Source organism: Phyllostomus discolor, chromosome 10, assembly GCF_004126475.2.
Source record: "Phyllostomus discolor isolate MPI-MPIP mPhyDis1 chromosome 10, mPhyDis1.pri.v3, whole genome shotgun sequence".
NCBI lineage: Eukaryota > Metazoa > Chordata > Mammalia > Chiroptera > Phyllostomidae > Phyllostomus > Phyllostomus discolor.
In genome coordinates, this window is record NC_040912.2 from 37,936,174 (window position 1) to 37,962,517 (window position 26,344).

A 26,344-nucleotide genomic window follows, 5' to 3' on the forward strand; every position below is an offset into this window, starting at 1 on the left:
CAATTTTCTGTTGGGATCCTAAGACAGGGAGGTATGACATGAGCATACTTGAAGATAGATGAGAAAGAGTAATATTTTGAGGAATTTAAATATAAAATGTAATATTACCTTATCACTTAGAGTATATTTGGTTCTTGTAAGTTATGAAAAATTAAAGGAACAAATCATAGTAAAGTAAGAACATACTAAATATCACAGTTATATTACAATATACTATTTAAATCCCTAAATATTTTCAATGCCTTATTTCTTTTTTCTTCATGTCTATTTTTTAAAATTATGCTAAATCAATAAAGTAAATAAAATGTACTTAAATTATTTAATGAATGCCAGCAGAATAGTGTATAACTTCATTAAGGCTACAGAATAGTTAGCAGAATTTGGGTTTTTAATATTTAAATTTTTTGGAAAAAATCTAGAAGTTATGAAGTGTTGTCTCAAATTAACAACGTGTTAAAATATTTCTACCCCCTAAAGTTAAACAATTTTCTTTGATTGTTTTATTTCTGGTATACATCATTTTGTATTGGAAAGCAAGAGAACTAGTGATTACTTACTAATAATCCTTAACTTGCTTAAGTGCAGAAGGAATGATCATGTAATTTCATATAAATGTTACCAGATCTAAGAATACTACTTGTCTTCATTTAGCTTTCTAGATTATATATAGTGTCATATACAACTTAATTGTTAGGATGCAAATCTTTTTGTGGGGATTAAGCATCTCAACTGTTCTACCCATCATTTCTTCGAATGCAAATTTAGGAATCATACCATAAATGTTTCAAATTGTGGGTATTTTGAATAGAAATAATTTAAAATAGGCCTAGTTAAAAACTATAAAATGATCCTCATGTTGGCTAAGATGGGCCAGTGATAGTATGTCCATCATATTAGGCTAAAAATTCTGCTGTAATAAAAAAATAAAAAAATATAATTTTTGTTCATTAATACTGTTTTGTGTTTTTTGAAGAAGAACCAAAGTCTTCTTCACTTGGATTACAGGTTGAAGGAGCCACCTCATCTGAGACATGGAAAGGGAGATGGTGGTACCTTGGGATGGTTCTAAAAACCCATGTTTAGAGGTTGCAGCAGTATCGCTCATTTTTCATTGGCCAAAACAAGTCATATGACTAAGCCCAATATCAGCAGCGTAGGAAATTCTAATCCTCCAATAGGAAAAGGAAGAGAATAATTAAAAACCATTCTTCAGATAACTTTAAAAAATATTTCTGCCTGATAGCATTCAGAAATACACAATTTATCTAAAACTGTCATAAAAATTCAACGTTTTTGCAAGTAAAAATTATATTATGCATAAAGTACACCTCAACAATTTGATATAAAGATGCCAATTAACTAATATTATGTGAGAAAAATTTTTTTTTGTAACCTGATGTAGAAAAAAACTTGTATTTTACTATTCCATAAATGTATGTACACCTCTCTGACTTCATTTTAATAGTAGACTTTACCTCAATTTATTCACACTGAGATAAAAGCAGAAATGTGACATATAGTTCTTCTAAAATATGCAACTGTAATTATAGCACAGCACAAATCTTTAATAATACTAATAATGATAACAGCACATATAAATGGAGGCAGCAATGTTAATAAAAATATGTAAGTTCCAAAGATTTGAGATTAGAGTAAATTTACCAATAAATATTTTCTTGTAGAAATAAAACTAAATTGTCTATTAATTTATAAAAATTAATTATTGCCTATAAAAAATAGACAATAGACACCATATTTTTCATTATTAATATTTCTCTAAGATTAAATTTCTTTTTGAGATCTGTCAAGAAAATATACCATATAAAATTGTTATTCTCTATTTTGTATCATAATTAAAAAATATTTGCCATCATTCAAATTGTTCTTTATTATTAACCATCATTGTTTTTGTTTTTTTTTAACTAAAACCTTCAGCAAATTTTGCCCTGGCAGTGTCGCAATATTTGGTTGGAGGATCTCATGCACAGAAAGGTTGTGGATTCCATCAACCCCAGGTTGGGATGTGTGAGGGAGCAACCAATTGTTGTTTCTCTCTCTGTCTCCAAAATCAACAAATATAATTTTGGGTGAGGATTTAAAAGTGATAAAAATAAAATAAAAGAAAAAGGAAAATCTTCAGCCAATTTCAAAATTCCCTTTAAAATATTTTTAATTTTAGGCTATTTGCATAACCCATGAATGAAAAATATTTTAAACTTGTTTCTATTAAGTAATAATAATGGCCTATTACTAGGTATGGCAATTAGAAGCTCTGTTAGAAATAACAAATTTAGGTATGAATTTATTCAAAATTCTATTCTTATTTGCAAGAAGAATAAGTAAATAAAAAGGATGAAGGATAGGTCTAAGATCAGGGGGAGATTTTTTAAAAATAAAGATTCTAAACCTTTCATTGTTCGTCTTTACCCTTCTTCCCTCTATCCTTTTCTTCTGTGCCCCCCACCCCCAACAGCCTTGCCCTCTCTCCCTCCCCTCGTCTTGGAAATACCTATCCCATTAAAACACCCCAGCACATGGTACAATGAGCAAGCAATATTATAACATAAAATTCAGAATGGAAACTAAATTTTTTACATATTTGAATTTTTACAACTATATTCATTACCATAAAAATACACAGGTGTACAATTCAGAAATAATGACTTTGTTTCCTTTTAATGATAGGAGACAAAGCACATCTCCGTGTATTATCAACATGTATTTGAGAGTTTACTTTTTAGGGCTAATTTCTCCTAATCTGAAAATATGTTGGTATTTTTAAATTATTAGAGAGAAAGAAATTATAGAACAAATGAATTAATTAATTTTTGCTAGAAATACTTATGAATGAAATCAAAATTCTCATCTGAGTCTATCAAAGAGAGGAATTCATTTCTCTGCATTGACCATGGGTTTCAGGATGATATGGAATACACACGACAACACATTACAGCTGTGTCAGTCTTTTTTGCAATTATTTTGAATAGTTGGCTATTTGCCCCATTTGACAGTTTGTGAACATGGTGAATAATTTAGCATTCATGCTGCTGCTGTTTTGGCATAATTAACACGAGTTGCATATCCACTGCTATTCAAACTGATTACAATATGCGGGGGAAGAGAATCACCGCCTCATTGTTCAGTTCTTTGTACTGTATTTTTCCATAAAAGTCTTGCAAGGCAATCCTAAGTGAAACACAATTCATACCACTATATGATTACCTCAGTCTCAAAGGATATCCCTTTTTATTAAATTCCTGATACCAATTTAGATCTGGTATCTAATTTTAGAAGTTTCTTGGAGAGCCTGTCAACTGGATGTCCATGTATTCCAAGCATGTGCAAAATATTTATGGACCTCTGTCCAAAGCCAGAGACTGCCATGTCATTCTGCAGATCACCGTCCATTTGTCACTCTGCCTTACGTGACTCGGAGGCAATGCTACACCCAGTGTCTTTCTTCATCTCAGTGGCATAACTTGACTACAGTCTTCTGTTGTGCTATTTTAATCTAACCAGAAAATATCAGTGTAATTCAAACTTAGAAAAAGTAGATCTTGAAAAAATGCTTTTAAAATATATTTGCCATAGATTCTTAATACCTTAATATGAAGAGCTGATTTTTCCATCTGCTGTTTTATCTTATAAGAAAATCTGAGGATATATTATTTTTCAGTATCAGAATATACTTTTAAATAAAAGACAAGAAGTTATATCATAAGTATTTGGTCAAAGGATGTGTATTAGTGTTTAATAATTAATCTGTAGGCTCAAGGTAATAATATATTTATAAAACCGTTACTACTGTTTTGCCTTAGCCCTCTTTTAAATGATTGCATGTTTTCTGTATGGCATAGAAAAAACTGTTTGTTTCAGAGTGAATGAAAAATGAATTTGTTACAGAACAAAGGGGCCAAGGGGAGTACACCGATATACTATTACCAAAAGAACACCCCCAGGTTCATTATGTCTGCTGCCTTATAAGAAAGACATCTCTCAATGCCAGAGATTTGTGAAAAGGAAAGGAAATGTTTATTTAATGCTATACAGACTCAAAGTAGTGACCTAATGTCTTCATTAAAATATCAAAGTCCTTTAGGATACCCACAGACGCCCACAGTGCTTCCTTCTACCCCGCCCTAATTCAGGGTACTGTAACTCCAGGGAAAAAGCGAACGTTTGTGTTTCAGGCTGCTGGCACCATCAGCTGTATCACAGTCCAGGCAGGATCTCTAATTAATCCAAAGTCATGCAGCACCTTCTCATGGCCTACTGGCAAGAGTTCTTTCACCCTTCCTCCAGGCAAAGTCTCTCCTGCCTCCCGTGCCATGCAGCCAAAGGGAGCATCCCAAAGCCGCATGGTCCTCTTCTACCAATGCTACGGGGGTCCCCACTCTAGCAAAGCTGTGTGGTTTCCCCTCACATGGCTGTGGGGGTCCCCACTCTGCCAGAAGCGTGTGGCTCTCCCCCTTTCATGGCTGCTGAGTTGGGGTCTGACTCCCCATGCCAATCTTCCTCTGTACCCCCACTCCTGACTCCCCCTACAATCAGTTATACCTGCCAGCATTCCTATATTATTCCAAGTTCACTGGGCTGCCATCGTGAGTCTAGGCAGGGGTGGCCCCACGTCATGAAGCCAATCTTCTCCAAGCTCTCACACAGACTCTGTAACTCAGGGGACCCGCCCCCCAGTTACATCTTGGAGGGAAGTTCCTTCCATCCCCCTGGCTTAGAGCATGGCCACAGCTATTTAATGTAACTGTGCAACCAGTTAAAGGTTATAGGTATGCTAAATGACCATGCCATGGATTAGCTGTAAAGCTGTGGCTGTACAAAACAGCCCTGCGTGTTCCTGCTCCATGTGTCCCTTCCCCCAACTCACACCTGTCAGGGGAAGGGGTGAGGACATCCTAATATTTCCTGGACCTTGAGTTCTGGACCCAATTCCAAATCCCTATTTGGGGCCCCCCCTTGGCTGCACACTGTTTCAAATTCACTAGTTTTCCACAGCTATACTTTTGGATGTGTTAAAAATTCATGAATTCAATAAATATTTAGTTAACACCTACCATGTACCAGGTACTATTCCAGGTGCTTGGGATACTGAATAAAACAGATTAACCACAAGGAGCACTTTCTAAAAGAGGGAGACAAACAGAAACCACATAAGTAAAATGTATATGTCAGATGGTATCAAGGGTTCCAAAGAAATATAGATTTTAGTTAAGTAACAGAAATAAGGGTTACAGTTTTAAGTTGGATGGTCAAGGCTGAATGCAACCTCATTGAGAATGTTACTTTGGAGTGAATCCATGAAGGAGGTGAGGGAAGGACACTGCAGCTATCTGGGGGGGAAATGTGCCAGCAAAGGGCACCACAACTCTCGGCCTTTGATTATTGATGCCCAAGAAAGCAGGGCTTAGAGGAACTGTTTTAAGGTGAGAAGTTGACTGTCATATAATTCAGCTCTTCACTTGTGGGCATAAAATTGGAATGAAATACTCTCTCATTATCATTCCGGTATTCTATCATTTTTATAAATATTTGAAAAAAGGTAATACTGGCAGCATGTTTGTCTACTTTCATAAGGCAACTGAATTTTAAATAAACCTAAAGTCTTTATATATATCTAGATATATATATATATATTTAATATCTAGATATATATATATATTTATATATTATCTAGATTTATATATATATACAAAGTCTTTATATATATCTATTAGATTATATATCTAATATTGTCCATCATGTTATCTGACTAGATATACCACTATAAGTCCAATTGGGTTGTAATTATATAGAGAAAAAGTTTTAAAATGCAATGCGAACTGTGTTGTCAGACATCACATTACTTAATTTGCCCAAGACTCAGTTTTGTCATCAGTTTAATGGGAAAACCGTTCTCATCTTGCAGCGTACTGTTGTGAGGATTAACATTATCGTATGCAAGAGTATCTAGTCTATCATATGGCTTATTGTGGGCAATAAAAAACTAATGTGTTTTATCAGTGTGTAATCAAGTAGAATATTTATTGTTAAAGAAAATAAGAAACTTAAATGTTGCACAACCCATAATGCTCATATTTTTTATGACAATCGCATTCTCTCCTTATAAGCAGATTGCTTGAGCCAGCAAAAGGGAAGGCAAAAACATATATATGTGGAGGTTGAAGGTCATCATGCTAAGGGCATAGTGTGATGCAACCTTAGGTTTAACGACCCCTTTTCAGAAGGTGAACATCCAGGACAGATTCAAGATTGTGCGCTATAACCAGTTATCTTTGGGTCTTTTTTTCTTGGTGCTTCCAAGGCTGTGCTACCTCCATGTGATTTGTACAGTTTTATGCTATGCCAGTACATTCATAAGATTCAGTCCAAACTTTCTGGTACTGGGAGTTATGTGATAGTTTAAAGGTAATTTTGCATCACCACTCCAGAGCATTATGGTAATTTAGTGTTGGCTTAATAGGACTCAGACTTATTTCCCAACTTTTCCAATTCTTCCTGGGACTCTTACTTTTCCCAAGGGGAGTAATTGGGATAACTGTAATAATATAAAAGATAAAATATTTTTAAAAATAATAAAATAAAATAACAATGCCTGGAAACTCCCCCTCAAAAAATAAAATAAAATACTATCAGAAAGTAAAGTATTTTAAATCCAGACTGACAACTCATTATCCCCATTTTACTGCAATTTTCACCCAAATGTCTACTTCATTCTTTCTTACATTTCAGCTTTCAAAAAAGTTTTTACTGAATAACTACTATATACTTACTTCTTTTGTTGTTTGGCAAAAGCATACAATTCCTTTCTGTGAAGACAGAAAGAAAGCTGATTTTCAAATAAATCATGTTAGTATATTTTGACAAGTAGTATCAAAACTCCAGGAAAAAAATGGATACAGACAATTGTCTAGAGTTTTAGGAAAGTGTTCAAAAAGAAGGTGACATTTGAGATGAGTCACGAAGTATGGGAAGATATTTGACTAATTAGAATATTTGGAGATTTCTTATAAAAAAAGCAGCTTTTGCTAGTTCTCATATCAAATCCCCTTCTAAAATTCTCACACCTATACTCAAACTGTAAGCTTTCCATGACTTTGCATATGTTTTGTATTCTTTTATTTGCACCTGCCACACATCACACTGTTCTTACAAAATTCTGTTTGGGAAAAATGATGAGTAAGGGTAGCACACACAAAAAGTATGCTTGCTGTTGGAGGAGAATGTCATAAAATCAGCTCAAATTTAGTCACAAACTCAAGACATTCTAAGTCAGCTAAATGTAAGAAAAATCACCAAAGATATTTGTATTAATTCATACCAGGCACAGGACTACATGACTAAACAGTAAATATAAGCAAACTAATTTAATAGTTACCATATTTTTCAGACCATAAGTCACACCTAAGTTTTAGAGGAGGAAAATAGGGAAAAAATTTTGAAGCAAAAAATGTGGTAAAATATTCAATAACATAAATAACATAGTATTTCACCAATGTAAATGTAAACAGAACTCAACAGCAGCATTAACAACCATTATTCCTCCCAAATTTGGGGGGGGAGTGCATCTTATAGTCCAAAAAATAATGTTTTTCAAGCCAGAATTGAATTCTATTATATCTCTTTCTTTCAAACTAAGTGTATGGAAAAAAGGGAAAAATAATTGATAAAAGAAAAATTCATTGAGCAATTTTAATTAAAAGAATATAAAAATACTTATTTCTTCAAACAATACATGCATGGATTTGTGTGGAAGGGAAAAAGGACCTTCAAAAGGAAGGAAGAAAAAAATGAAATAAAATACTGACCAAATACTTATTACTATTATTTTTATTGTTAATTGCACTTCTTATTCTAATAGCATTTATAGAGGACTTTAGTAAGCAGACATATACATGCACATACACACATGATTAAAATCATATAGAACAAGAGTACAGTACAGAGAAAAGGTACTTTCCAGAAATCAGCTAAGAAACTAGAAAAAGCTGGTTTCTTCATGTGAGCATTAAATTTGACTTTAAACTTCTCATCAGCTGAAGATAAAAGGGAAAACATTTCCGTTGACTGCTGAAAAGTATATCAGTCCTTCAAGAAAGAAAAATTTTTCCTGGAACTAAATTCTGGGAGGAATTTATCATGTATATCATTATTTGAGATGTTGACTAATATAATGAATAGTGGTTTTGCAGACATTGGAAGAGTATTCTTCATAAGATTATTTGTTATATCAGTCTACAGTAAAAGCTAAAGGCATAATATTACATTGTGACCCTTGAATCAGTTTCTTTGAGTATGCTGCAAAACAATTTGAGGGCAAATGGAGAAATAAATCAAATCATTTGCAATAAAAGAGAATTATTTTTCCCGATGTGGTGATGATAAATGAAAACTGCTACATGTTCTAAATAATTTCCATTTTCAGAGATGTTTCCATTTTCATTGTGAACTCAAAATTCTATTACAGTAAAGAATTATAAAATGTCATTTTATATTGAGACAGGGAGAGAACTGATTAGCCAAAACTCAGTTAATTATTAGTTGATTATTTCTCTTGCAGTTGGTCTTCCCAAAACCCACTGTAATTTGGCTCCTATTCCCACCACCCACTCTGTTCTTGCACAGAGCAAGGCTGACTTTCATTCCACAGCTTCATATAGAACTTGCATTGCGTAGTTTCCAAAAGCCCTTGCCCACATTTGGCTGACCTTAAAGGTTACTTGGATGTCCATGGCATTGCTTTCCTGCCCTTCCCTGGTTATTTGTCTCATTCACTTGCTTGGGGTCCTCCTTTTCCTTACTGCCATGCAGCCTTCTGTCCTCAGCCTACTTTTATCTCTGAATTCAATATCCCAATCTTGGTCTGCAGCATTTGAGCTTTAAACTAACTTATCAAACTGCATACATTTACCTAAACTATATAGTGGGTAATGTCAAAACCAACAAGTTCACCACTGAACTCCCTCCTCTTGCCTCAGGCATACCTGCTCCCCTTCTTCTCTTGCTAGTATCAGTCAAGGGCTCTAATCATCTGTATCATAAACATAGGACTTACTGTAAATAATTACACTGTTTACAATACAATATTTTCCATATTATAACAACAGTGGGGGAAATGCAAAACCCAACTTCTCCATCCTTCTTCTTTATCATACCTTTCATCAAGACTAGCATGCCTCCTTTCTATGTCACTCACATGATTTCTCTCTGCTTTTCATAAACTGCTGCATGTCTCAGTGCCTTGTCACTTCAGGTCTAAAATGTTACAATGGGAGCCTGCCCGGCTTTTCTACCTTCATGCTTGTCGCTAGCAATTATAGCCCTCACACTGCAAGCAGGCTCATTTATCTAAAAAACAAATCTATTTATGGCTTCCTCCTCTTTAAAGTTCTTCTGTGTCTTTTCATCACCCATATTAGAATTACAAGCATGACTATACAGAAACTTTTTGATTTGGCCCCTGCTGATTTCTCCTTCCTCTCCTCTTTGCAGTTTACACCCTGTTAATAGCAAAATTGCTCCCATTTCCTGCACTCACACATGCGCTCCTCTTTTGTGGCTTTGTGCTTGGGTCGAAGCCCTGGCAGGACCTCCCCATCTTTCTTCACCTGCTCTTGCTCATCATGTAAGACCCAGCTGGGGCACTGTCTCCCACAGGAAGCCTCTCTAAAATCCCAGTTGGCTATCATCTGTGCTGTGCAATTAGCATATTGTGTTTGCATTTTATTTTTCTGCAACTTTTCTTTACTAGATTGGGATCTCTTCAAGAGCAAGATCACCTCTTATTCACTTTATCTTCTCCAAAAGCAACTAGTTTAGTATCTCAAAATGATTGCTAAATAGCAAGTGAAATAATTTGAATTAAAATTATCATCAGTAGCATTGTTTTCCTTTCTAGAAAATGTATATTTCAATGTAACCAAATGAGAATACTGTAAATTGAGCATAAGTACTATGGTTTCTATTAACCCTCTCTGAGGAAGAAATTTAACTTTTCTTCCCAAAATGATAGTAAAAGTAAACACTCTCCAGAAACTTTAATTTCAGGCAAATTCTTCTGCATCATGGCAACTACATTTAACATCAGAACCATGTAATTAGATTTTTAACCCCCAATTTATTTTTCAGAGACTGGGATAAGAGGAGCATTAGAAATATATTTTATTTTAGGCCCTGGCTGGCATAGCTCAGTGGATTGAGTGTGGACTGTGAACCAAAGCATCGCAGGTTCGATTCCCAGTCAGGGCACATGCCTGGGTGGTAGGCCAGATCCCCAGTGGGGGCCATGTGAGAGGCAACCACACATTGATGTTTCTCTCTCTCTCTCTTTCTTTCTCCCTCCCTTCCCCTCTCAGAAAATAAATAAATAAAAATAAAAGCATAAGAATATATATTTATTTAATAAATTAATATTTTTGATATTGTGGCAATCATAAACATTTTAAGTGTTTTAATGAGAGAGTATTAAATATTTTTAGATTTTATTCCCCAACTGAAATTTACCTGGAGAAAATTAAATTCTTATTTCTAACTAAAATAACTCAATATCATTAATATTCTAAATCACAGGTAGCAGACACAAGGCCAGTGGGCCGAGTCTGGCCCTCCACCTTGTTTTACCCAGCTTGGCACCTTGTTTCTACCCAGCAGCAGCACTGAGCTCCTTGCCCCTAGTTATGGAGTAGTTACATTTATACAGTCCTAAAATTACATTTGGCCTTTTGAAGGCAACAGCGAGGCCGATGTGGTCCCTGGTGAAAATGAGTTTGACACCCCTGTTATAAATGATAAGTTTCACCCTATGGTTTGGAAATACACTTTTGAATAGAGCATTTGGGATACAAACAAAGGTAGAATATGTCTAGTCCAGCTAACTCACTTATCAAGAAGAATATTGAGCTCCCCATTCCAAATTAATTATCTATTGAACATAACTGGTGAGTACCCCAGTTGGAAATAGAACTCAGACTGGGTTTCTCTCATGACACTGTAGTGTCCACTTAATTATTACTTAAAAATGTAATTCATGTATTTGACTCACACATGAGCCTGCATGCACACATACCACAACACACAGTGGTTAAATAATGTAATCTTTTTATTGTCATTTCTATTTGGACCACTGGGCAATGTGAATGGCTCATCTCTAAAATTAGTAGAATCAATGAGAAGTGTTCAACTCTGCTTTGCAATTTCACTACAGAGTCTTTTCAGGTATATGTAACAAAGTGGGTAAGTGGCATTTCCTCTCCAGTAAACATGAAATAAAACACTCAGAAGAAAAAGAGATTTAAAATGCAAATGTTAGTCACAACAAAAAAATTTTCTTGATATTTAAAATTGAATCAGGGTGTCCAGGCCACTAACCTATTAGTTGTAAAACAACATGCTATTTAGATTTTGAACATTATATTAGAGTATTAAATATACACAGTATCCATTGCTTGTAATGAAACTCAAGTGATCGTATTTACCTTTAGACCCATTTACAGTGCAGTCATCAGAAACCTGCAGTTTTCTATATTCTGAGTCTGATTTCTGAACATAGACTTTGTTACTCTTTTCAAGACTAAACTCTGTTATTCCTCAAAATAAGGAAGTGGGTCAAAGTCAACTGTTCCAGTTGTACATAAAATGCTAGAAATCACACATAAGTTTGTATTAAGAAAGAAGAGATATATTACACATTACTGAAAACTACCCAAAATCTAGGTAAATACTTCAAAAGACAGAGTAATGATCTATGTTTTAAAGTTTGTAATTGAATGGCATCTAGGAGATTGTTGGTATATACTTCTAAAAGGCTAGTCTCATATTCCCTCTCCAACTAAACTGCAAATCTGTGATGGTAGGCAATGTATGTGTTCCCTTGTCTTTGAATTCTTACAACTTTAGCACAATGCCTGACACAAGTTCACTACATATTTGTTGAATTCATTTCATGTGTGTATATATGTATCATGTGTATATATGTGTATATACATCATACACATTTCATGTGTGTATGATTTATACACACAGATATATATGCATTTATAAAATACATAAAACTAAATACTTTATAATCTTAGGAAAAAAAGGTTTTGACTTAATTGCAAACTCCTCCTTATCTCACTGTGTTAAGGTCCTCATTACCTACGAAGCCTTATTCTCTCATGGCAGTATTACTTCAGTGTAGAGCATCTGAGGGGAAGCCTGCCTCCCCTACCAACAGCTCTGCAGACAGCTCCACCAACTTCCTTGGAAAAGGGTGACACATTTTCCCCACACCTACTTACACAGGAAGAAGACTTAGCTCTTAAATGTTGTAACACCTGATATTTAGCTTGTGGGTCAGAGAACTGGGCAAAGGAAAGTCATTCATGCCAAACCTATACCTAATGAAATTCTATTATTTAAGAGTATTTCATCACCTGACTACAAAGTATTTTTCTACATATTCCAAACTAGAACATCGTACTTTCTACACTTAAATACAGTTTTAAAATAATATTTTTTTTACTTTTTTTCTTCTTTAAATAAGCAAATGATCATTGACCAGGTTTTTGAATTCTGGGATTTGTTTTTCAAACCAATCTCTATAGGTTCAAGAATATGTAAAACTCTTTGAATCAGTTTTTAACAGATTGGGCAACTCTCTTCTGAAAACCTTCAGATTTCTTCCAACTATTGTTTTTGCTGTTCATCTGAAGATCACAGTTTTGACGGCTATCTGCTGCCAGCCCCATCCTTCATCACCCAGGAACCATGGCTATAGTCAGGAAATCATTCACTTGTATTTATCTGGGACCCACTGAAAGGAATTGCACTAGGAACTTCATGGGAAACCATCCATATGAGCCTCACCATGGAAGACATCCTATAATGAAAGTACTACTAAAGACAAATATATTCATGATATGTGCATTTTATTGACAGAACAAATTTATATAACATGTCCCAAAATAAAATGCATGTGTAAAGATTTAGCTCATAATGCATAATGAGTGTTGGAATGACTACAGTTAGGATAAATTATTTTGCAAAACTGTGCAGAGAATTAAACAGAAGGAGGGGAATAAACAAATTTGAGATAGAATGAACTAAGGAAGCAATACTTACTATTGTATAATATATTTACTGAAATATATACATAGAAAAAGATATATTACTCATTTTTATAGTATCCAATCACTCATTTTTGCAGTTGAGAAGAAGTTAGAAAGTATCACAAAGGCTGTTTAATGAAAACAATAAATACATTTTCAAAAAGTAACAGCAGTTAGGGAAAACCTTTAGAGTAAAGGTCATCCTTGTTTGTACAATAACCTGAACTCTTTAATTAAAAATTCAACAAAGTAAGATTGCTGGCTTATTTCCCTTTCTTTTCAAATATCTTAAAGCATATGTTGTGGAGATATTAACATTAAAAATCAGAATGGAAAGAAAGTTTTATTGTCAATCATGAAATTTTTATGAAATTATTCTGAAATTGTATGCAGCAAAGGAAATCTGACCTAGCTGCTGGGGTGGCAGAGAGCCCACCACCATGAGATAGCCTAAGTGCCACATCCTGCGTCTTGTTAAATGTAACTCAATCGTCTCTATTTCAGCAGAGGGGTCTTTATTTTCATCCTGGCACTCAGTCTTAAAGTACACTAAAGCTTAAGTTTGTTTAAAGCTGCAACATGATTATTCGTATAAAATAATTAGTGACATTTGAACCGCTTTCTGATAGACTCAATTTAGTAGGAGACTAAGTGGCTTTCCACATTTATTGAATTCACATTTAAAAATACTGCTAAATACATTTCAAACACAGCATTTTTGAGGGAGTACACCATGATGAACTTTTAAAATTCTTTATAGGTTTATAAAACATGATTCTTTCTTTAAAATCTACATTACTCATCCCATTACGTCTTGCCAAAAAATCTAGTTTTGCCATGGACTGGTACTTATGCAAAAATACAAATTGTAATTCTATTCAGACTGTGACAATTATGTTTTCATCCTTTGTTATGTTTCAACTTCTGGCAATTATAGTAAAAAATAAATAAGAAAATTGACTTATTTTGTAAATTAATATATCTGCAATTCATTTTGTGAATCTAAATCATATTTTGTGGGTATCTGTTTGTAAATTTGAGAAATTGTTCAAAGATAGTTGAACAATATAAATCATTATCATATTTTTGCCAGTGTATTTTAACTGTGGTAATAAAGGTAAAGTAGAAGCGTTTCTGTTGAAACTATTACAGTAAAACATTCCACTAGGATGGAAAATTAACTTATTTACCAGCCAATCAAGATTCCCTAGTGTTCTGAAAGCAGCATGAAATAAACTTGTTGAACAGTTGAAATACTAAAGAGTGCCATTGACCTATGAGATGTAATGACTTAAAATATAAATAGTAGCAGGATATATTCCCATAGTAGTTGTACAGGTGTTTCACCTGTTGACCTAAACTTCTCTGCTTCCTAAAGTTAAGTATAACACTTATCTGGGAAAATAATTTGCTCCGAATCATAAATACTAACCCATGACGCTTGCAACTCAGGTTATTAAAAACCCCTTGCATGTTGGAGATTTAGTGCTGGTAATGAGTCCTCCACTAATGTAAGGCTTGATTTACCATAAAAGATGCATTTCTTTCTATACTGGGCAAGCTGTGAAAATGGAGGATTTCAAATCCACGTCTGGCCAAGTGAGTCACCAGCAAATTGTTAATAAGTAAAACACTGCTCTCCTTTAATGTGAAGTGGCCAATAGTCACAGGGCTTTTAGAGAACACAGCCTCATGCTCCTTTGTCTAAGCCATGGTTTCTCTGCTTTCTGCTGCCTTCTGCCTTCTCTACTCTTGATTCTTTCATTTAGAAATTGTTTAAAGATTTGTTATTTATTTCCAGAGAGAGGGGGAAGGAGGGAAAAAAAGAGGGAGAAAAACATCAAGTGGTTGTCTCTCTCACACCCCAAGGGGGACCCCGCCCACAACCCAGGCATCTGCCCTGACTGGGAATCGAACCAGTGACCTTTTGCTTCTCAGGCCCACACTCAATCCACTGAGCCACACCAAGGCTAATTTAGATATTCTTTGTAGGCAAAATTACTGCACTTGATATGTCAGTTTGATGCAGTTAAAATCCAACATGTAACAGTTAAACGACATTTTTTCAACCCATAAAATGAATAGCAGCCTAGATCCTCCTTTCTTCTTTTTCTTCTAACATCTATATGCTTGCTACAGTGATTCTCAAGTGGTTGTCTTTTCATTCTCCACCAGAACAATTTAGAATCAACCTTGTTGTTTTTTAACAATATCTACATGATACCCTGGCCCCCATATTCCATTCTGATGCCCAGATGCTTGACCAAACTCTTTGACTGGAGAGTCCAATTCCATGGTGTTTGGAGGTGGAAACTCTGCCTGGAAACACTGCCTCCCTAGATGTCCTTGTGTTGGGCAGTGTCGAATACGATAGTAGCCATTGGGAAAAGGGGAGGAGGTAAGCAATTTCATTTCTAGGCCAAGGAACTAACATTTCAATTATATTTCTACAAATTGTGATCTTGTGATTTAAACCCAGGTGTCCTGTTTCATATAATACATGCATTTTCTCTATTGTAGTGGATTTCTTTCCGGGAGTTTTATACCCACCATTCTACATTTTTTAAATAAAACAATGGGAACTTGTTGCAATTTGGAAATACTATGTAGTGATCATTTTGATTAACACCTATATTAGCAACATCTGTAATAGTTTGCAGATTATAGAAATATGAAGATACGCCTTTAATCTACATTGAAATAGATATTAGATAAAAATAATCATAACAACAATACAATTTTCCATGCTTTGAAGGAGAGACAAACATTTTAATTTATGGACACTAATGGTTATTTTAGCAGCATTTTAAATGAACAAATTAGAATTCTCTCTAATGCTACTGTCTACAATCCACAATATATGCTTAATATAAGAGCATAGAAAACTAGTGCAATTATATCTGCAAAGAATTATCTAACTATGAAAGTTGTGAGATTTGTGCGCTATGATACTTTAACTATCTAGCATGTATTTTGACTCTTGATTAATTAATGAATCCATTAATTAATAGGTTGAACATTACTTTGTGCCAAATGTCATACTGAGAACTGAAAATAATGTAATGAAGAAAAACTATTTCTGTCCTGTTTGAGATTAGAGTCTACTGAGTAAACATTATATGAAGTAAGAGCTATAGCAGATGTACACACACCACACCACAGAATTATAAGGGAGAAAGCTTCCAGCATTTTCACAAATACACTGAAAAATTATGCAAGGCTTTTTTTTGTGTGTAAGCAATCTTACATCCTGACTCCCTAAAGCAATATCCTGATATAGGCAGGTTAATTTCAGTGGAATACAATAGTCTATAATCATGAGTAATCCAACAAAATATGTAGACAATCTGTCATCAGTTAGCGTCTTCCATAATATTAGAGAAGATATTAGTAGAAGGCATGAAAACAGATACTGGCTTTGATGAAAAGAAAATAGCAGGTGAGATGTGTTTAAAAAACAAATAAATAATATACAGTCAGCCAAAATAAGTACAGAAAGCTTTGTAGATGGTTTTACGGTATTATGGTTTATGGTAGAAAGTTAAAAAAAAAAAGATAAATTGGCATTAGTTACCCAGAATGTGTATGGTTAATCTCAAAAAACTTGCAATTTGTTTTACAAGCCACAATATTTGACACCCAGGCTATTCTCCAAATCTTGTTAAATGAATTGGTAAATACAAAAGAAACAGTGCAAGAAGTGTAAGAAAATGTTTTCAAAGGTCACTGTTTTTTAAAGTTAAAAAAAGAGAATATATTTAAAATTACATCTCTGTTACCAAGTTAGGTTACATACAATGACAGATGGGGTTACCTACAGATTTATGTTGACAGCCCAAGAAATAGATCGCCATATTTATCTTGATTCATTCAAATTTAGTTTCCTTATTTCTCTAATTGTCTTTAGTTTTGCTTAACAAAATCGCAATAGGTTTAACAGCTCATGAAATCTTCCGGAATTATTATATATGTTCAAATACCACCACCAAACTGAGCCTATAAAAAAGAATCAAATGTCATCCCTACAAAGTTACATAGTAATACACTTTCTATTTAACACTGCAAGTATTTTTAAAGAGAGTTTTTCTTATGTAAAATCAGGATGACAGTTTTTATAATTAATTGCTAAAGCTCTTTAATTGAAATAATAGAGTTAAAAACTATATGAGAACACAATTTGATATAGGAAACATTATTTTTAAAGTTTTTATAAACATTAAAAGGTATCTTATAAACAATATTTTATAAACTCCATCTATTAGATACTTGGAGGATCTTTAAAGTATTAAAGTCATGTGACAACTTTTAAAAAACAGCAAAGGAATAATCATATTGCCATTTAAGTCCTCAAGTCAAGCCATTTTCAACTTAGATCTGTAATTTAAGAAGATTCAAGGCTAGACATATTGGATACTATTTCTTCTTCCATGATTACTATAGGAATGAGAAAAATGAATTTATGTTGACTGATTTTCAAAGAGATTAATTCTATGGATATACCCTGAGGAGTAATGGGGAAGACTTGAATTTTCTTCACAAATCATTTGTTAATAATAAAATTTGTTAACTAATAAACAAGGCATTTTCTAATCACTCCCATAAGGTGACAGCTGCTCCTGTAGCCAAGTCAGTAAATGAAACCTGGCATATGATTCTAGCTCCACCTCCAAGCCACAAAAGGAAAAATGGGGGGGTCCATAGACTGGACCAAGTGATATTCAACACCTGAGAGCATACAGAAGATGAGAGAAAATAATTTAAGTCTCTTTTTTCCTTTCTCTTGAAATTTGGAGAAATCTGTGCCCTTGAAAAGCAGAGTGCACTGTAGTTTTTGAGTCACCATCCAACAAACAGTTGGTTTTGCCATTATAATAAACTCTTGTAAAGAGTTTTAATTCTAGGTCTCAGCATTTCTGTTCCCTATTGTTATCCGTTTCAAATTCTTGAAAACCATTTTAAAAAGGTCACTTCTAGATAATAGAGATCTTATTAAACTCACATCTGAGGTGCAGCTTTCTTTTCAGAGGTTAACAGAGGGAAACTATACACATTTGCTTTGTCTAAGTCAGATGTAAAGTAATCCTTTATATAATACTGCCTAATTTTTCGCTTTGCTTATTTAGTATATATCTGCCTATTTATTTATTCAGTGAGAAAGTGTGTGATATGCCTTTACTGAAAGCAAATATCTAATAGCTTTATATCCTGAATCACTCAACAGCCAACCTGCACATTTCATTTGTATTCCACAGATGCCTCATTTTTTCCTCCTCACTGCTTAGCCTGCACAGATCAGTATTAACAATGGGATTTTTGTTTTACTTGAAAACTTTCTTGTTCCAATTGAGTTGAGGTGGAGACACTCTCACTTTACAAAAATTAGGTATTTTGGTATTTTCAGTGTCTTATTATTTCAATATGTTAATATTCAGGAACACTGCATTCACTTATCAGATAATCTAATAAAGGAGCTGTAAGTGATGACTAGATCTTTAAATAGATGGAAAAGGAAAAGGAAAAATCACATGTTTAAAACATTTTGAAATGTTAAAAAATATGATTGATTTAAGCAGTCAAAAAAGATTTATCAAAATTAATGAAAAATCATGTTCCTATAACTGGATTTTAGCCACTTTTCGCAGCATGCATACTGATCAGAAACACAATTTTACACATTCCCCCTTTTTTTGCCATCTTCTACCATCCCCCGCTCAATCTTAGGAACCTGAAAAAAACTCACCTACGAGCCACACAAATCAAGTTCCCAAGGAAAGGGAAGCTTCCACCTTACCTTATGACCAAAGAACTAAAATTTTTGAAACCCTTAAATATTTAAAATTTTCTTAAATTCTACAGGTACAAATAATGTGACTGGCCAGTTTCTGCTCTCCTTCTGCATTGATTTAACATTTATTACTTCAATTAATTTGAAAAACAAGGAGTCTTTATCTAAAGCACCTACTTACCTTACAGGATCCTGAACATTGATGACTGACGTCAGAAGGAAAACACGAACTATTTTTTTTTCAAACTGTTACAAATTCAATCCAGAGGAACAAGCTTATTTTACTGAACTCTGTATTCATGGGGGTGGGTGGGAGGGAGGAGTGAATGCCTCCCTAAAGATTGAATTCCCTTTGTTTTTTTACCAATTCCTCCTCTCAGTTCATGTTTTCACATGTTCCTTATACTAAAGCACTAGGGTCAAATTATGAAAAGCTTAACAATTTCTTAAATATTACTTTTAACCTGCCGCACCCAGCTTCCAGTGACTACTGCAGTAGTTCTTAAATAGCTATCATTTTTGGCTGAAATGAATAATACAGTGACTATTTTGTTTTTCCAATTAATAGGATGTCTTCTGATCTTCTAAAGAATGTTTTCACCCACACAATTCATTTTTAGAAAAAAAAGAAGAAGGTTCAAATTCCCTGCACCAGAAAAACCCTCATTAAAAATGAATTTCCAACATGAGATGTCGGAACAAGGACAAATGTTCGACTATGACATTTAGTTAATTCTGTTATCGAAGGCCTTTCTCATACACTAAGGAAGCATTCCCTTGAAGGAAAAAATAGGAAATAGCAGGTGTTGGACAAAAACTAATGTAGGTTCTTTGTTGTTGTTTTCGCTTTTTGTTTGTTTGTTTTTCACACAACTCAGCTGAACAACATCTTGGAAAGAGTAGTGATATTTTTCCATTTGTTTTTAATAGTTTTATTTTTCCTTGATGTTGTTTCTTAGAAAAACCAGTAAACCAACTCATTATGAAAGTCTTCACTCAGTGATTTTTCTTACAGAGGTCATGTACTGTCAGGGACATACTTTAGGGGTGTCTATCTAACCACAGTAAAATGGGGAGTGAATGGGATTGCAGGGAGGTTAAGGTGTTTAATGAAAGGACTATAACTCCAAGTACGTTTAATCCACTAAATCTTTTAAATACATCTAAACTATACATATTTCCTTCTATTCTTTTATGCACACATTTAGCACATGTTTCACCTACCATTCACAGAAAGATTCAGAGTATTTAAAACAAAGGGAAGTGCTTGGAAGACCACCTCACAAATTAGAACAATAATTACTGCTCTTAAATTGCAATGCTTCTTGTCATCCCAATTTGTTTTATAAGAAAAAGCAAAATTAGAGAAGCATACTCATTCATTTTATGTGATTCATCAAAAGATCAGAAATATATTTTCAGTGGAGAAATGCTTTAATATGCATCTTCTATGACTATACAGTTTTTACTGAAAAGCAAGAGTTAACCAACTTGTTGTGCAGTTGTTAAGTGTTGTTTCCCTAGAAAATCAAGCAAACCACCCAGAAAACTGCTGTCTTTGTAATTTCTTTCAATACAGAGTGGGGTGAGGTTGAAAACCACTGGTTCATTTCACAGAAATGCATACAACAGCATGCTCATCATACTAGGCACCTGCTCAAATTTGACTCTGTCATAGGAGTTAATCACATGTGAAAACTTGAAACTTAAGAAGATATTAGGAACTCAGTTGCAAGTAGACTTAATTATAACACATGATGTAGATTATGAGTTAAAGTAATTGAAGATGGAGAGACTGCTTTGAGAAAGAAACAAAATAACATTTTCACCTTTAACTTAAATAATATTAAACCTTAAAAGATCAATATAATTCTTCTGACTTTTAAAAAGTAGTATATTCAGTAAAATTATGGCTACAGTGACAATTTAGTGGGCCTGATGATGTCAAGGCTTCAGCCATAGGTTCTCAGAGCAGGGAATAATGTTTCTGGGAGTATGGGGTGGGGGCAGGATAGGGAGAGGGTGAATCAAAGTCTATGAGTCCCACACGCAGCCGATTTTTATAGGCTCTGACAAACACCCACCCAGTTCCACCCTTCTCAGCTGAGAAATAGCTTTACCCTCGATTATTGCTCACCTATTTTGTGATTTTTAAAAAAAATTGAAAATGAGTTTATTTAACCTTGACCAAAGTCAAAAGATTGGAAGAAGTAAACATATAAGATTTCTAATAGTTTTTAAAAGTATTTTATAGTCATGGAGTTCTTTTTCTTTGATTTCAGTCACATTTCAAATATTGATATATAGTTGTCCTTTTCTACTGCTTTATAATTGAATCCTTCCAGGACAATTATGTTTACCTAAGTATTTACTACTTTCACATTTTAAATTTAAAAATTATATAGCTAAGGTAAATGTGAATTTATTAAATTTTCAAACACCTGAAAGGATACAAGGATCTTAAAAAGGGAGAGCAAATCAAATATCAAATATAATTAAAATATTAAAGTTTTGTTTTGTTTTTGTTTTTATTTATGTGTGTGTATGTATATCTAAACTTGGAGGTGCTTGAGTTACCAAATTCTAGGATTCAACATTAAATTATTTGTTTTAAAAAATGAAATAAGTTTATCCTGACTATTTGGTTTGAAATCCAGATTGAATGTCTTTCTTTGCCATGGAGTCAATTTTGACCCTCTTTTAACTGAATTTTAGCTACAACCTTTTATTTTTCCTGAAACACATCAAAATGTTTCAGGATTAGTCATTATGCTAAGGAAATGGATACATTTCTAAATTTGTTTATCCTGTTCAGTTTTGACAAATACAAACTTGCTCTCCTACTCTAGAGAACAAGAGCTAGAGAAAAATAAATATTTTAAGACATTTAAAACATATATTAATGAAAATGGTACAACTATTTCAAGTATTTAAACTGATTATTTGTGATATTTCAATAGGATAATTCATTAGTCCAGTCCTTTAAATAATCCCAGAGTGGCATGAATTCCTTTGCAGAATGAATGTCTATAGAGAGTAATCCATGGAAGACAGACAAGCCTCTTGTCATTTGTGGCCTTAATCCATTGCCTAGAGCGTGAAAAGTCCTCAGGATAACAAGTGTGGCAGTCAGTAAAATCAACATTATTTTTGGATTTTATTTTCTTAACAATACTGACTGATCAAATTGGCTTGTGGAAACTGCCAAATACAATACTGGTCTGTTTGATGAATCAATCTAGTGAAGTGGAGAGAGAATCACTTGCCCCTTCCCCCATTTTCCTCTTTTCAAGCCTCTTCATCCTCCTCTTCCACCTCCTCCTCCTCCACCTCCTCCTCCTCCACCTCCTCCTCCATGCACACACACAGACACACACATAGGGGATGCTCTTTCTCTATTGGTCTGCAGACACTGGGGAATGGAAACTTCAGTGACAATGCTCAGATAGTTTTTTCACAAGACTACTAACCCACTTTCAGTGAGTGTTTATGTTTTCAATTGTGAGGCTCACCCTCTGCCTTCAGAGAAGAAATTTTTGTTTATTGAAGTAGAGTTCTCTCTTCTATGTGTCCAGTGCCTATGGTGTATGGGGGTGGAGGCTGGGGAGAAGACAGGGCAGAAAGATTTGGGGAGCAAACAGTAAAAAAGGAAAAGTTCTGTCCTGTTAACTTAGATCTCTCACCCACCAAAATCCTATAAGAGTATCAGCTGTGGGGAAAAACAAAAGAAAAGTAGAAGAGGAAATGTAAACACCCTAGACAATATATATATTCCCATTCTCATTTAGGGAAGAACTAACGTTGTTGTATGACTGCCCGATTACGCACATGCATCCGCAGAAAAGTTAGTAACCCTTCTTAGCTCAGGAAGACACGGAGATATTCTCTTCATGTTGGTCCTCAGCATGGACACTCAGCAGGGACTTTTGTGAACTTTGTCATCTTCCTCTGCCCTTTAAACCAAAACTCTGAAAGTGGCTTTAATTAATTGGATGTGATGCATTAAAAATGTTAACCAGAGCATTCCAGAAGCTGGAAAACCATAGATGTTTTTAAATTCTGAGTATCCTTTTGAGAATACCCTGTTGTAATTTATAATCCTCAGTGGACCTATATTTGTCTTGAACTGATTGTTGAAATGGGCTTTACTAAGAATTTCTTTGCTGAAATTGCAGTGGGGCGGGGAAGGGGGTGCTTGAGCCAAGCGGGCTTGTAGGGAGGAGGGAACGATCTCTAACAAGCTTTTAAAACCTTCAGTGGTTAAAGTTATATTGATGAAAGGATATGCAGATACACACAGATACATATGTATATGTATATATCTATACATACATACACATACATACACACAGATAATACACAAGTTCAGCAGAATTATATAATAAGCATGAGTTATAAATTATGTAGGTAGCTGAATTCAGATTTTTTAAATCAAAATTGCACCTAAAATGGCTATAAAACAACGCTAGCCTTGGGAAGTAAATTTATAGCTACATGCCTTTCACAGGCACGCTGGAGGGTTCTGCTCCCAGCTCTAATCTCTACGAGATGTTTTCTGCATGTGTTTTGTGACAGGAGGGAAGGGGAGTGGGTTGAGCTTGCCTGTTCTCCCATTGTCAGCCAGTCTAGTGAGTGTTGGGAAAACCTGTCTGTGGGATCTTGTGTCATCTCTCCCTACATGTGTACAGGAAAAGTACGCGCTGCTCACGGTTCCTCTCTCTCTCTCTCTCTCTTTCTCTGTTTCCCTTTCATTCTGCTTCCCCGGAGCCGAATGAAGCAGGGAGCAGGATTAGAGTCCCCACCGGCTATCAGAGGAGCCTAGATAAAAGGAACTGCTTCTTAAGCACTACTGCAGCAGCCCTTGTTAATTTTTTTTTTCTTTCCACACAACAGTTGTGCCTCATTATCCGGTGCCTGCCTCGCATTTTTTTTTTTTTTTTTTTTTTTTTTAGGTTTTGAAGTTTCTGTGCTTCAGTGACTGTTACAGAAGAAGAGGTGTTAGTGTTGCGGTGAAGTCTTGATTGTCTGCATTTATGAATGAAACTGACCTAAATCACCTGTTACCTCCAGTTTGCAGATTGTTTGAACTTCTCTGGCCGCACAAGACAGAAGGGAAGCCTGAAGCACCATAGGGACCTACAGCGTCTGCAGCATGGGCTGCTTCACTAAGATTGTCTGTCTTTTCTGGGGAGTATTACTTACAGCAAGAGCAAACTATCAAAATGGGAAGAACAACGTGCCAAGGCTGAAATTATCCTACAAAGGTAAATCTTTATTCTTTTTTATTTTATTGGATTAGCTTTGTGATCCCCCCACCCTCCTTTTCATCCCTTGAACTCCCTCCCAACCCAAACCATAAAACCTTTGGTTTAACCTAGGGAACCTATATCACTGTATGTGTCTTTCTGAGATTATTTCAGCACTTTTTAATAAAAGATGTCTTCTGTTTGATATGACAATTTAAATGCAAACAAAGAACACTTAATCACATTTGCAGAGAGGAGCTGAATGCCTGGTAAATGCTGATCTGTATATGTGATCATGTGCTCTGTTCATTTTTTCTGATCCCACTTTTAAAATATTTTTAAAACTACTATTGCAAAATGGTCTCTTTGTAGAATGTGCATGCCTCACCTATAATAATTATGATAAATTGCATTTTCTTAGTTTTAGACACTAAATGGTTAATCATCTTCATGAATATTCAGTTTGCTCAAATCTGACAATCAGATGCCTAACATAAGCAGTAGATCATGGTTTGCCAAGAGAATATAAACTGGATAGAACAGACTAGATTTTTTTTACAGTATGTTATGAATGTACAAAAAAGACTGTGTATTTGGTTAATTGGTGTAAAGTAAAAGCCTTTGAAATATAATATTATTTTAATTCCATATGTACTTCAATGAGAAATGAAGACGCATTACTTCCTAGTTATAGAACTAGTTGTGTGAACTTCTTTTGTAAAAAAAGTATACATTTAAAAAAAGAAAAGAAAGATTGATTACATTATTGCTAGTACTTGATTGGTTATAGTTTAATGTGTACACTTGTTTTTTAATGAGGGTTTTAAAGAAACCCTATATTTGTTTAGATACATTTTTACAGATAGATATATAAAATAATGCTAATCTGGATTCCAAAATAATAGATATGACTTTTAGTTGAAGAAAATATTTATACAACTGAGGTATTAGTAAAGTGGAATTTAAGATTACACTATTTTAACTCAAGTAGTTTTACTCTCTAAGGTGTTGCTTTCTTATGATTCTCAGATTTCTAGAATAGGGGGTGGGGCAATGAGAAGCTACAATTATATTCCATTTTTAGCCTCTAACATAAAATGAACATATTAAAACTATCCTGTAGAGGTACTGCATACTGTACATTGCTCTTCTGCCAGAAAACAGCTTCTTTAATTTTCACACAATGGAAATAATCTCTCTGAATACTCTAGTGTGAATGAGGACCTCAGATAGGATGTAATTTTCACACTTTGGATTAGGAAATTAAAACACCTATTAAATGTGATTATTTGGATTTAATACTTGTTAGATAAAATACACTGAGTTGGAAAATATATTTATTTTTGGCAGAATATTTTCTTGATTATTAAAATGGGAATGAATTTTAAACATGAGCAAACAGCATTGCAATTGTGCTTATCTGAAATATAAAAAACTATGTAGACTCTATTAAATGTTTAATTAAATCTCTATTATATCTCTGTTTGGTAACTGTCTTTAAATTACTTATAGTATAGGAAACACAGATAAGGCATTTGTGTTTTCATCAGTTTTTGCTATTTTCTCTCTTTGAGAGGATGTCATCAGATTCTTAGGCTTATGGTCCACTTTATGCAAGTTTATATTCCTTATAAGTAAGTTTTGCATGCAACTTTACTTCTTGAAAATATGAGTGGCTATACTTTTAAAGTAAGTTTGAAACATGAAATCTATTACAATTGCAGCTGCTTGTCTAAAGTGCTAAATAAATTGTAAAATAAATAAGAATTGGGAATTACCCTTATTTATTTTGCAAGAATTTTATTTCCCTATTAGTGTATTGTTCTTCTTTACAGAGGAGGCACCAATTCTTTCTACATATTAAAAAGATAACATTTAATTAGAATGGTCCTTTGTTATGTTCACATGCTTTAAACTTGTCTGGTGAAGTGAGCTGTATATATTGACAAGGTGTATATATTTGACACTATCTTTATGAGCTCATTTTAGCAATGGCATCCATTATAATAATTTTTGCTTTCCTTTAAATCAAAAACTGCCCTACAGCTATATGACAGTGCTGCTGATATACCTAGAGCTTGGCAATTTGGTAAAATAAACTGTGGAATGAGCAACAGCAAGAAAACTAAAAGGAATGGCCCAAGCAATTTTTCCTGGTATTTCATTGGGCTGTCATTACCTTTTTGTCTCTCCACATACCCTTGTTTTGCCAA

At 34.2% G+C, this 26,344-nt stretch overlaps 1 protein-coding gene across 1 annotated transcript in view; it reads left to right on the top strand.

Annotated features, from left to right (window-relative positions):
* Positions 1-26,344, top strand: part of SEMA3A (semaphorin 3A) — a 313,391-nt gene that overhangs the window by 82,979 nt on the left and 204,068 nt on the right. Inside the window, exon 2 of the mRNA XM_028525425.2 lies at positions 23,956-24,149. Coding sequence (XP_028381226.1) covers positions 24,038-24,149 — 112 coding nt within the window. The 5' untranslated portion in view covers positions 23,956-24,037. The remainder of the gene's footprint in view (positions 1-23,955; positions 24,150-26,344) is intronic.